Below are 14155 nucleotides of genomic sequence, written 5' to 3' on the forward strand. Positions count from 1 at the left end.
ACTCAGAGACAGTATCCGCTGCCTCTTCCAGGTCATCGACGCTGTCCATCAGGGCCACCCAGTCAGTGGACTCAAAACAGTCCTGCAGGGCTTCAGTAGCTTCATGAGTCCAGCTTTCAATCTCCACCTTTTTAGCCTTCTCTCACTGTAAACACGTTTGTAGACTGGGATGAGCTGAACCCCCAAGATTGGGTAGTGACTTGGAAAAATACGCACCTGGGATGTTACGATAACAGAAGTCCAGACAGGCTTCATTTTGAGTAGAACATGTAACATATTGCTGGTATGATGATGGTAAATGTTCAGATAGAATGCACATGTTACATTTTACCACAATTAGCTTTACTGCTTCAGGTGACTCTGTCTCAGCCTGGGATACAAGTTTATGGATCAAGCCATGGATCAAGTTGGCAGCTATTTGGGTGTCAATGGTTACAATAGCACTACAGTAGGCAGTACCCTCGTTAAGTTACAGTTTTAACAGTGGTCAAGTAGGCTACTGTGGCTATTTGATCATAATGTAGGCCAACCAGAGTGGCCTACCATCAAAAACAATGAAAAAAAAATGTATCCCATAACATTTAACATGTATCCCATAACATTTTAACATTAATAGCTGTTCTATTATTCAGCATACAGTAGCAGCCAATGTGTGGTGTTCAATGTAGGCCTACAATCCATGAGACTTGTTTATCTGTTTATCCACTTGTCCTTTCAGACAAGGTGACTGAACATTTTGTGTTGTTTGATGCAAGAAACCACTTTACAAAATAAAACACATCATTATTCCCATACCATTACTACAGAGAATCAGACAAATTATGCTACCCTCTGCCTATTGGCTACTTAGCTTATTCAAGCCTGTCTCAAAATACAACACTACCCCTTTAAGACAAAAAACAGCTCTTTACCTAACTTTTCAAAGATGGCTAGAAATGCACGTTTTGTGTTCTTGTAGGAAGCAATCACTCCCCCGTTGCAGGGGAGTGATCTATAACTGGGCTAATAACTCACTAACTAGCAAAGGATATGAACAAATGTGCACACGTTGCTACATGTAGCTCTCGCTTTGATCTCTAAACAAGCACATCCACTCACGACTGCTCATGCTATAAACACAGTCCAGTTCAAAGTGAATGGTACAGATCCATATATGGCAATGATCTGTTTGCATATAGGCCTACTGCAGCTCTGAATGGTTATGGCTCACTGGTCTGTAGAATACGGGCCTGAGTCGTGCCTGTCAATGCAATAGAATCCTACTCCAATGTGCTTTGCCTACAACAAAATATCTTGCATAGTTAGTTTTGCATAGTTCATTTTGTTTTGGTACTGTATGTTGCATTCAAAGTGGCTAATATTGCATTGAATCGATCACATTTCCCACAGTAAAAGGAAATGTTGATAGGTGTTAACAAACAGGGAAAACTCTAGAAAGTTGAGTGAAGTTCAATCTTCTGCTTCTCAGCATGAACTGATCTTTCTTCTGTACGGCAGTTCCGGGGGAACATTGCAAACAATAGAACATTATAGTTACAGCTTTCTTGTCAATTGAATCAGAAATGTGTACTTTGCTCTCTTTTAAAAATGTTACTATAACACAAGCCTTTTTTGTTACAGGGACGATCATGTATGTCGCTTACCTCAATGTCAGCGTTGGGAGAACTCTCTCGAGGGTCGTAGTCAAAGATGGCCTTCATCCTGCGAGGAATGGGACCTGCTGGGTTCGCCATGGCAACACCAGACTGGCTGGGATCTGTCGATCCAACACAGAAATACAGAGTCAAATTTCGGACCAGATTTTTTTTACAATTTCTGAGTGGCACACCATGTTCATTTCAACCTCCATGTCAGCATGCAGTTCATTGTAACTCAGAATCATGCAGTGCACAGCTAGCTTCACACCATCACAGGGAAAACCAAGATTAAAAGATTAACAATAGCAGTGGCTGGCTTTGATGATGATGTTTTTGGTCCATTTCCTTGCAGGTCACATAAGAGTCACGCCAGTTTAGCCTGTTTTCACTCGACAGTTAGTGAACTGTAAGTGCAAAACACGAAAAGACATGAGAGTTCATGTAGTGATGTCACTTAGAAAAGAAAATGAAACAGGGTTAGGAGGATAATGGAGATGGAGAAGAGGGAAATGCATTTAAGGAGATCATCATCATTATCACCAGGCAAGCAGACAATGTTTCCCCTAAGTTTTATTTCCAGCAGCGGTGGCAGAAGTAGCGAGGAGGAGGGGGTGAGGGGGGAAAATCAAGGACAGTTTAATTTAATTTTAATGACATCACCAGCCAAGTCTATATTAACCCCAAAAATGATTTAGCTAGTGTAACGTTACTGTATTTTAGCTAACAATTATTACAGTGCATTCGGAAAGTATTTCTGACCCCTTCACTTTTTCCACATTTTGTTACAGCCTTATTCTCAAATGGATTAAATCTTTTCCCCCCCCCCCTCAATCTACATACAATATCCCATAATGACAAAGCAAAAACAGGTTATTACAAATGTTTGCAAATGTATAAAAAGAAAAAAAATGGAAATATCACATAAGTATTCAGACCCTTTACTCAGCACTTTGTTGAAGCACCTTTGGCAGCGATAACAGCCTCGAGTCTTCTTGGGTATGACGCTACAAGCTTGGCACACCTGTATTTGGGGAGTTTCTCACATTTTTCTCTGCAGATCCTCTCAATGTCTGTCAGGTTGGATGGGGAGCGTAGCTGCACAGCTATTTTCAGGTCTCCTCCAGAGATGTTCGATGGGGTTCAAGTTCCTCATGGTCAGAGTCCTTTAGGTGTCTTTTGGCAAACTCCTAGCGGGCTGTCATGTGCCTTTTACTGAGGACTGGCTTCCCTCTGGTCACTCTACCATAAAGGCCTGATTGGTGGAGTGCTGCAGAGATGGTTGTCCTTCTGGAAGGTTCTCCCATCTTCACAGAGGAACTCTGGAGCTCTGTCAGAATGACCAGCAGGGTTCTTGGTCACCTCCCTGACCAAGGCTCTTCTCCCCCGATTGCTTAGTTTGGCCTGGCGGCCAGCTCTAGCAAAGTATTGGTGGTTCCAAAATTCTTCCATTAAAGAATGATGGAGGCCACTGTGTTCTTGGGAACCTTCAATGCGGCAGAATTTTTTTGGTACCCTTCCCCAGAACTGTACATCGACACAATCCTGTTTCAAAGCTCTACGGATAATTCCTTCAACCTCATGGCTTGGTTTTTGCTCTGACATGCATTGTCAACTGTGGGACCTTATATAGACAGCTGTGTACCTTTCTAAATCATGTCAAATTAATTGAATTGACCACAGTCAAGTTGTAAAAATATCTCAAGGATGATCAATGGAAACAGGATGCACCTGAGCTCAATTTCGAGTCTCATAGCAAAGGGTTTGAATACTTATGTAAATAAGGTATCTGTTTTTTTATTTTTAATCAATTTGCAAACATTTCTAAAAACCTGAATGATGAGGATTATTTTTATTTCATCCATTTTAGAATAAGCCTGTAATGTAACAAAATGTGGGAAAAGTCAAGGGGTCTGAATACTTTCCGAATGCACTGTACATACATCTATTAACAGAGTTGGCTCCACTTCCAGGATTACAAGCTATCTAGCTAGTTACCTTGAAGGTTTTTCGGATGACCTGATGAGAATCTGAGGAAGATCTGTAACTTGTTGTCACTCTGATGTTGAAAGCTTGTCTCGGCAGAAATGTTAATTATTTGTATTATTCCTTATTGGGAGTGGCGGTACGCTAAATTAATATATGAGAAACACAGACAGTCCTTGGTGGCAGCAGGATAAGGCTAATATCTGCCTGATAGAATGATGCAGTAAGTCAGAGACAGATTTAGAGAGGTCACATGTTAATGATGTCATCAAGTGTAACGCATGGGTCGTTCCACGAAGTGAGTCCCTTTTGAGTCCCTTTGATATTGTAAGTAGAAATTGTGCACCAATATTGAATTTTAAAAGATGGTTATATATTAAATGAAGTGTCCTGTAATATAGACCACATGGAACATTCGATAAATCAGATATTTTATATGAATTAAGAATTTCATGTGCCAAATTCAGCCTTTTGACGTGCCCCTGGGCAGCCTCTGTTACTTCTAGGAATATTTTAACCCACTTAACCATAACATTTCTCCAAGTTTTCACAATCACTGTAAAGCTCTAGTTGTTTGGAGGCTATAGAAATGCTTTTATTAATGTCTACATTTGTATGACAAGCATTTTCCATTACAGACATCTTAATGCACACTTTTAAATTATATCAAATGAACTGAAAATAACAATTACAAAAAATATATATAAAAACAATATTATTCCATAAAATATATATTTTTTGGGGATGCATGATATATCGGTGAACATATCGGAATTGGCCGATATTAGCTGCCGATGTTAAAAACCGATGTCAAAGCTGCAATGTATACCTATATAATGTAGGTACATGACGTAATGACGGCACGTAAAATTTTGCGCTACACTTGCAACACAGCATTCCTAACCTAGCCCACAATGTCTGCTGTGTGGATCGAGCAGTCAACAAGTCGAGCAGTCATATGAAAGAGTAAGAAAATTTCAGCGAGACAACTCAAAGGCGAAATCCATTAAAGCCAAGATAATGGAATTCATTGCCTTTGACAATCAACCGTTCTCTGTCGTGGGTGATGTTGGCTTTTGCCGACTGGACGAGCACCGGTACACACTACCGAGTGCGCTATTTTTCAGATGTTGCCCTACCGGAGTTACACAGTAATAGCGTCACTGCTATTAGCTTCACAACATACATACTATGGAACGCCGTTTGGGTCTTTGTGTGTCCAAAAAGATACAGTAGCACTGTCAAAGCTGTACAAAAAAAGTCTGCAAACAAGCAAACACCGGCCACGAACGATGTGTTTACAATACCACGTTGGTATTAAAGCATAATTTGTTCGACAGCAACTTCTGGGGTACCTAGCTAGCACCAATACAACCAGCCTGAAAACAATGACCAGTAGAAACTCCAGTCATGTTCATTATTCTTAGCAATGATTTAGGAATCCTTGTAAGTATTAGCTAGGTTGCCACTTGTTGTTCTCCTACTGAAATTGAAATTCAGTTCATGAAAAAAAAATAGCTAGCCAGCTGTTGCCCAAAGCTAACATTATAAGCAGCCAGCTAGCTTCATCTGGCTAGTGAGGCTCGACCGGACCGTGTTATGTGCTGTGAAGCTAGCCACAATAAGGATTAGGCACAATAGTGGAATTTGCGGTTTGCCTTAAAAATAAATGTATGTCATTGCATCACGCAAATGAATACAAATATTTATTTTGAAGGCTAACCGCAAAGTCCACTATTGTGGCTAATCCTTATTGTGGCTAGCTTCACATGGATGGGTCCGACCACCATTAATCAAATAAGAACTGTCTTATAAATTAGGATTATTTTAGATGATGACACCTAGCTATGTAGTTAGCTAGCTAACTACCAAGTTCGCTAGCTAACTACAGCTACTGAAACAGATTGTCATTTTGCTATGTTTTTGGGGAAAAACAGTGTTTGCATCCATAAGCTAGCTAGGCACTACAGGTGCGCGAGAAAACTTTACCAGCATCATAGCATACGTATCGATGAATCGTTCTGACATATGAAATACGAGTGATAGTGTAATCAATGTTTAATAACTATGTAAAAAACGACTGAATGCGTTAAATTATTATGTGATGTGCAGTCATATTCAGATCCTGATTGGTCAACAAGCTTATTTGACACGTCAAATAGTGTTATTTTGACACGCAAAGACCCAAATGGCGTTCCATAGAAATCCTGGTTGAGAATGAAACGACTGAAGAAGTGAACAACAAACCAGCACAGCAAGTTAAGTGAAAGAAATAGGTTTTGATTATGTTTCACTGGTAATGGGGACATACGTAAATGCCAACAATTTTTTTGGGGGGGGGTCAGTGTGGTGTGTAACCTTTATTTAACTTGGCAAGTCAGTTAAGATCAAATTCTTATTTACAATGACGGCCTACCCCGGCCAAACCCGGAGGACGCTGGGCCAATTGTGCGCTGCCCTATGGGACTTCCAATCACAGCCGGATGTGATAGAGCCTGGATTCGAACCAGGGACTGTAGTGACACCTCTTGCACTGAGATGCAGTGCCTTAGACCGCTGCGTCCATGTGTGTGTGTTAACTATTTAACTGTACTAGAATGCTTAAGGCCCCTAAAATTTTAAATATCGGTTATCGGTATCGTTTTTTTTTGGGGGGGGGGGGGGGGCAAGGAAAATATCGGATATCGGTACTGGACAAAAATGTCATTTAGGTGTATCATTATATTTTTTTATTGAGTACTAATATTACTGCCCCACAACAACAAATAAATACTTAAATATACTGACCAAAAATAAAAACACAAGATGTAGCACTTTCTAAGTCAATTGAAATAAATTCATTAGGCCCTAATCTATGGATTTCACATGACTGGGAATACAGATCTGCATCTGTTGGTCACAGATACCTTTAAAAAAGGTAGGGGCGTAGATCAGAAAACCAGTCAGTATCTGCTGTGACCACCATTTGCCTCATCTCCTTCGCATAGTTGATCAGGCTGTTGATTGTGGCCTGTGGAATGTTGTCCCATACCTCTTCAATGGTTGTTTGAAATTGCTGGATATTGGCGGGAACTGGAACACACGGTCATAGAGCATCCCAAACATGCTCAATGGCTGACATGTCAGGTGAGTATGCAGGCCATGGAAGAACTGGGACATTTTCAGCTTCCAGGAATTGTGTACAGATGGGGCCGTGCATTATCATGCTGAAACATGAGGTGATGGTGGCACAACAATGGACCTTAGGATCTCATTACGGGATCACTGTGCATTCAAATTCCCATCGATAAAAGGCAATTGTGTTTGTTGTCCGTAGCTTATGCCTGCCCATACCATAACCCCATCATCACTATGGGGCACTCTGTTCACATCAGCAAACCGCTCCCCCACACGACGCCATACACGTGGTCTGCAGTTGTGAGGACGGTTGGAGGTACTGTCAAATTCTTTAAAACAACATTGGAGGCGGCTTATGGTAGAGAAATTAACATTCAATTCTCTGGCAACAGTTCTGGTGGACAATCCTGCAGTCATATACCAATTGCCAATTCTGGCATTGTGTTGTGTGACAAAACTGCACATTTTAGAGTGGCCTTTTGTTGTCTCCAGCACAAGGTCCACCTGTGTAATGATCATGCTGTTTAATCAGTCTCTTGATATGCCACACCAGTCAGGTGGATGGATTATCTTGGCAAAGGAGAATTGCTCACTAACAGCGTTGTAAACAAATTTGGGCAATTTCTGGGATATTTTATTTCAGCTCATGAAACATGGGACCAACAGTTTACATGTTGCATTTTTATTTTTGTTCATTGTACATAGAATTTTGTCCTTGAAACATTTTATTGAAATACTGTAGAATTCCATTAACTCCTATGGAGGACTGCTCCTTCTGGGGAGTGCTAATATAGCGGCCAGTGGCTTCAAGCTTCTCATTGGCCATTACATAGCATCAGCAATCCACGGTTTATACACATTATTGGTGTAGAAGCAGGTGAGCTGGTTCTACTCCTTTTGGACATTTCCTGGTGTTTTGGTCAAGCATAAGACATCAACCCTGTTACCCATAGATAGACAGGCGAGACATGTTATAACAACTTAAATTGTTTTGTGATTCCTGTTACACATAACAATATTCTATTCCCCCTGACGCAAGGCGATTTCTGGCTGATTTAAGATGAAAGATGATGGTCAACTATGTTACTTTATTTGACACTTACTATAGTAATGGGAAAACATGTTTTTAATTGAACATGTGCTCTTGATGGCAGAATGTAAACGTTTGGTGAAAAAGTTTTTTTGCACAAAGTTACACTACCCAAAAGGTACTCATTGCGTGGATCGACTCACATGCAAGGTATCAGGTGGAGGCTAGAGCAGTTAGAGAAAGGTTTAGAGAGGTCTCATAATGATGATGTCATGTGTATCTTGTCTAATACATGCAGTTTTCCAGTCGATGCTAGAGCGGGCGTCCCTTCATGCTTGTGAGGCAGAGAGAGAGAGAGCCAATGATGGATACATTACAAACCTTGACTGGAGGATTCTAAGCTATCCTCCCACATTGCAGTAGACTCAACTGGAAGAGTAGATAGGGACGGGAGTGGGGTAGGGTAGGGTGGGGAGAGAGAAGCAGGTTAAAGCATTTCACTCTGGTTGTAATTGGCTCTGACACACTCAGTAGTTCAATCAAACCAAAACGTAGAAACCAAAGCCAACCCTACAGAGAGCAGCCTGAGGCCAGATATGATATCAGACAGTCACACAGGAGTAGACAGAGGCACAGATAGATGGAGGAGATCAGAGGGGATGCTGAAGAATGGGACCGCACTAAAACTATGGCAACTCCTATATCCAAATGCTTTAACCATGCATATAAGTGCAAGTGCATTAATAAAAGTGTTAGGACAAATTTTCAGCAAAAAAAACGACCTACTACATCTCAGTCTATGGCAGATCATTATAATGTTCTGTATATTTAATACTGTGAATCCACAAATCCCCTCTGGTCAGTGAGCAAGAAGGAGTGTGATAGAGAGAGAAAAAAAAGGCAGACCAAAGGAAGAGTGGGCAAGAGGGAAGGAGAAAGGAGAGAGAGAAAGCCAGTCAGCAGCGACAGCGAGACACACCTTTCTTGGATCGTCTCGGTTTCGGCGGTGGGACAGGCCGACGCGGAAGCTGTGCATGTGAGCGAGTGCCTTTATGGAGTTTTAAAAAGGGAAACCAAATTTGAAACCATAAAGAAAAACACAGACAGACAGAGACACCAAATCGTGAAGAAGCAGACCAGACAAGAGACAGAATGAGTTTGAAGGCTGTAAAAAGCCATTTTAAAAACCAACCAACCAATAATAATAAAAAGCGAACAGAACACAGCAGGTGAGACCAAGTCGAAGTGAAAGGGTTAAAACATCTGCAGAGATCATTGTGGGGGAACGATAAGCAGGAAATAGAAGCACATTGTTTGTCAGCTTGATCTAGTTGGCAGGGTGGGTAATGACGTGTGTGGTTCCTGAGGGTGTGTGTGCGCCTGTGTGTGTGTTTGTGGGGGTCCAAAGCAATTAGCCCCCATAGCTTATTACACTAACTAAAGTGATTTGCATGACACAGAGTTGATGAAAAACTAAAAGAGAATTAGGCTTGGCAAAAGCTGAAGCTGGGATGATTATCCTAAAACAGTCAGTGACACAATCAAGTCTAAGTGAAGACAAACTACGAGAGCATACAGAGGGGTATCCTACGAATCAGGTTTGAGGAGATAGTGAGGTAACTTTGGTTAACACTGAGTTCAACTTGGGATAACCAGTCATATGAACGTGGCTAACTTTTTTGTCAGGTAAATTTCTATGGTAACGAATCCTTCAGAACTAACCTGCTCCGGGGCACGCTAACTCAGGGATAACTCTACTTATCCTGAATGAAGTATCTTAGCTGCCAGTTGAGGACCAATAAAATCAGATTCCCTCCCTCTCGCAAAGATTGCATTATCATCCCCTTCATTTGAGAAAGACGGATTAAAGATTTTTTTAATCAAATGTTTTTTTGTGTGTAAAAAAAATTGTAAAATGTTAAAATACCAAGTAATTTAGTAATGACAGAAAACATTTGAAACTTCACGCAGAGTAAAACTTTCGTATGACAAATACAATTATTATGATACAATTTAGAGGACGACCTATTAATCGGAATGGCCGATTAATTAGGGCCGATTTCAAGTTTTCATAACAATCGGTAATCGGCATTTTTGGACACCGATTATGGCCGATTACATTGCACGTCACGAGGCGATTGTGTGGCAGGCTGACTACCTGTTACGTGAGTGCAGCAAGGAGCCAAGGTAAGTTGCTAGCTAGCATATCTTAAACTTATCTTATAAAAAACAATAAATCTTAACATAATCACTGGTTAACTACACATGGTTGATGATATTACTAGTTTATCTAGCTTGTCCTGCGTTGCATATAATTGATGCGGTGCCTGTTAATTTCTCATCGAATCACAGCCTACTTCACCAAACAGGTGATGATTTAACAAGCGCATTCACGAAAAAAAGCACTTTCGTTGCACCAATGTGTACCTAACCATAAACATTAATGCCTTTCTTTAAAATCAATACACAAGTATATATTTTTAAACCTGCATATTTAGTTAATATTGCCTGCTAACATGAATTTCTTTTAACTAGGGAAATTGTGTCACTTCTCTTGCATTCTGTGCAAGCAGAGTCCGGGTATATGCAGCAGTTTGGGCCGCCTGGCTCGTTGCGAACTGTGTGAAGACCATTTCTTCCTAACAAAGACCATAATTAATTTGCCAGAATTGTACATAATTATGACATAACACTGAAGGTTGTGCAATGTAACAGCAATATTTAAACTTAGGGATGCCACCCGTTAGATAAAATACGGAACGGTTCCGTATTTCACTGAAAGAATAAACGTTTTGTTTTTCGAAATGATAGTTTCCGTATTTGACCATATTAATGACCTAAAGGCTCGTATTTCTGTGTGTTATTATGTATAATTAAGTCTATGATTTGATATAGCAGTGTGACTGAGCGGTGGTAGGCAGCAGCAGGCTCGTGTGCTTCAAGCATTTTATGCTGTTTATGACTTCAAGCCTATCAACTCCCGAGATTAGGCTGGTGTAGCCGATGTGAAATGGCTAGCTAGTTAGCGGGGTGCGCGCTAATAGCGTTTCAATCGGTGACGTCACTCGCTCTGAGACCTTGAAGTAGTTGTTCCGCGGCTTTTGTGGAGCAATGGGTAACAATGCTTCGAGGGTGGCTGTTGTCGATGTGTGCAGAGGGTCCCTAGTTCGAGTCCAGGTAGGGGCGAGGAGAGGGACGGAAGCTATACTGGTACACTGGCAATACTATAGTGCCTATCAGAACATCCAATAGTCAAAGGTATATCAAATACAAATGGTATAGAGAGAGAGTCCTAATAACTACAACCTAAAACTTCTTACCTGGGAATATTGAAGACTCATATTGCACTTTTACTTTCTTCTCCAACACTTTGTTTTTGCATTATTTAAACCAAACTGAACATGTTTCATTATTTATTTGAGGCTAAATTGATTTTATTGATGTATTATATTAAGTTAAAATAAAAGTGTTCATTATAATTGTCATTATTACAACAACAAAAAAAAAATATATATATATATAAATCGGCCAATTAATCGGTATCGGCTTTTATTGGTCTTCAAATAATCGGTATAGGCGTTGAAAAATCATAATCGGTCGACCTCTAATACAATTATTTTATCGATAGGAGTGGGAAACAAGGTGCTCATGCATTGATAAGCACACCAAAGAGGCATTTCTAAAAGGCCATTTGCCTTTGCCTTTGAATTTGCAAGATAACTTTTCCTTCATTTTGATTTCAGCAGAAATGAAAATGTGGCACTGACTTTCCCATTAATAAATGCTTCAGCATTGTCTCAATGAAGAGTTCGGCGTTCGACTAACCACGTGGGATATGCACGTGCAGTTACAAGCCTGCTAGAGTTAGCGGCGGGTGGACGAGCAATATCCACCGTCGTAGTATATGGATGAAGCCTGAGCTGGAATGTGAGGCCACCTGAAGCTGGTTAGCTTTAGAAAACCCTGAGTAGATCTTGCTTGCTCAGTAGGATACCCCTCAGATTATTATAATTTTTTTTTAGTTTAGAATTTAATCAAATAGTGCAATTTGGCCAGTTTTGTTAATTCTTACAAAGTAAATGGGTAAATTACAGTAAAAAGTTAATAGGTCAAATGAATGTTTTCCATTAACTAAGACGCAGCTGCTGTTTTACCGGTTGTGAGGATTTCCCCCAACAGATTGTGGTGAAGAAACACAGACTTTTGCTTTCATTTCAAATTATTCAAGTTTGAAGTACAGTATATTATTGAGTCACAGCTGGTTGATTTCAAGACTAGTAACAGAGGAGTCAAAAGTAAAAATAAAAATGGAGCATCTGTTGGCAGTTATGAAACTCACAACATCTGACACTTCACCCTAATGGTCATAGCTACAGTACTTCTGTATTGCCATTTTTACTTTCTTTCACTTCCACTCCACAACATGGACAATGGAGATTTCATTAAAACAAACGACAAAGAACCTACCCACACCTGTTGAAAAGTGTTAGACCGCAGTTGGTGCATATTTTAAAGTGAAGTATTCAGGCTGACAACATCAATACAAACCACTGAGCTGACACCAAACAGAAAGAATTATACAATTCAAATGTACTTGATTGATTGTTTGATTCCATGGGCAGTATGTTACTTGGATCAGAGAAGGGCCCTGTTTAATTGGACACTTGTGGGATGAACCCTGCTGGGATTAGCTGTTGATATGATTGACAGATGTAAAACCCTTTGATGATTGACTGGTGCTGTTACTGACAGTTGTGCCTACCTATCTTCTCCATGTTTGCGTGGGTAGACAGGAAGCCCTGCTGCAGGAGTGTCTCTCTGGTCTCCTCATCCTCCACCTGAATCTCAGACACCATGTTACACGGTACGTAACCATGACGACCGTTCAATTCACCGCGGTAGAACCCGTCCGAGTCTTTATCTCCGTAGATCTGTACAGGAAAATGGAGGATGGGGACGGTGAAGAGAGAAAACAAGATGGCTGCCGTTAGGTTGTGCTATTACTGTCTTAACTTATTAATGGAAGAAGCATAACATGGATAAACGTTTTGCCTTGAACAGCCTATAATTAATGATAGATTAGATGAGAGAGTATGTAAAACATGGTGCTAGGGATATCACTATTCCAGCAGGCAATACTATCATTTTAACCAGTTGGGTTCCATACCTTGATGATCTGTCCCTCTCTGAAGGGCAGTTCCTCCTCAGCGGCATCAGGGTTCGGAGACATGTTAACTGGGTCGTAGGGGAACAGCGCCACAAAGATACGCACCTCATTGTCTCCTATAGGCCGCGCAGGCTCCATGCTCTCTTCATGCAAACACACAAACAGATCCAACATTATTTGGAGACACAGTTAGCCTAAGCATTGCGGTGCATACACCTGGATTTGCCTGGTCACACACACACCCACACACATCCCCCACGCCCACACTCCCACAGTTCTCCAAATCCAGACGGGAGAGCCCACTCCCACTCTGTTAAAATGTCTGTGTTTTGTTTTGGGCCCCCAACAGGCTTGGGCCAGCTCTGACTGCATGTGTGTGTATATGGATGTGGGTACACAGACCTGCCAGTCACTGCGCCCCCTTATGATGAATTCAGACTTTTTGTTGTGGCCCCCACCCCCATTAGAGGTGCCCATCACTGGTCTATGTGATGTAGTGATCATGATGACTGATTACCTAGACCTATATGCAGGTCTATAGGGCAGTGTAGGGAATGTGAACTGCTGTAGTTAACTAGGACTTAAGCTGCACCAATGAGACAAGGTTCGATCTCATTAGGAGGGATCAGCCCATCTGTATATAGCAACAGTCAGACTATAGGCAAGCAGAGCAGAGCTGACAAGAAGAAATAGACCACATTCATATGGTCTGTATAGATATCTGGAGATACTGTATGTGAGAACAACATCTTTGCTGATCCCTCCCTCTCTGGTGTCGTGGGGCGTACGTGCAGAGTGCATGTGTGTGTGTCCTATGTATGTATCTGCACGTTCCTTGTTCTTCCACCTGCCGCTGAGAATAGCAGAACTATATCTGTGAGCTTTTCCATGAGAACACAGCTGTGAGATTGAAAGAGGGAGAGAGCGAGAGAGCGAGAGAAAGAGTGAAAGAGGCAGAACGAGAGACAGGAGGGAAGGAAAGAGAGAGAGAGAAAGATGCAGAGAGAGAGAGACTCCAGCTTGGTTGGTTTCACTGTGGGCTAATCTAGGGTACTATTGTCACGGTTGTCTCTTCCTCTCATCCAGCTCATGTCTGGACGAGCCATTTTGGAGTTAAGCCGGTTCTAAGCTTACAGGCCATCTCTCGCTCTCCCCAATCACCCTATCCCTGTTAAAGTACCCCCCCCCACACACACACACACAAACTCCTAATCTGACATC

The 14155-nt window shown here is 41.3% G+C and overlaps 1 protein-coding gene across 9 annotated transcripts in view; it reads right to left on the reverse strand.

Annotated features, from left to right (window-relative positions):
* LOC106567401 (peripheral-type benzodiazepine receptor-associated protein 1) overlaps positions 1–14155 on the reverse strand; it is a 196810-nt gene that overhangs the window by 9055 nt on the left and 173600 nt on the right. For 7 of the 9 annotated variants that reach the window (XM_014136586.3, XM_082960200.1, XM_014136590.3 and 4 more), the window contains 5 exons: positions 12935–13077; positions 12530–12698; positions 8747–8815; positions 8149–8196; positions 1644–1756 (listed from right to left, as the gene is read on the reverse strand). In XM_014136586.3, coding sequence (XP_013992061.3) covers positions 1644–1756; positions 8149–8196; positions 8747–8815; positions 12530–12698; positions 12935–13077 — 542 coding nt within the window. The remainder of the gene's footprint in view (positions 1–1643; positions 1757–8148; positions 8197–8746; positions 8816–12529; positions 12699–12934; positions 13078–14155) is intronic. The other 2 variants (XM_014136591.3, XM_014136592.3) reach the window with 2 other exon arrangements.

Source organism: Salmo salar, chromosome 13 (genome assembly GCF_965601325.2).
Source record: "Salmo salar chromosome 13, fSalSal1, whole genome shotgun sequence".
Classification (NCBI taxonomy): domain Eukaryota; kingdom Metazoa; phylum Chordata; class Actinopteri; order Salmoniformes; family Salmonidae; genus Salmo; species Salmo salar.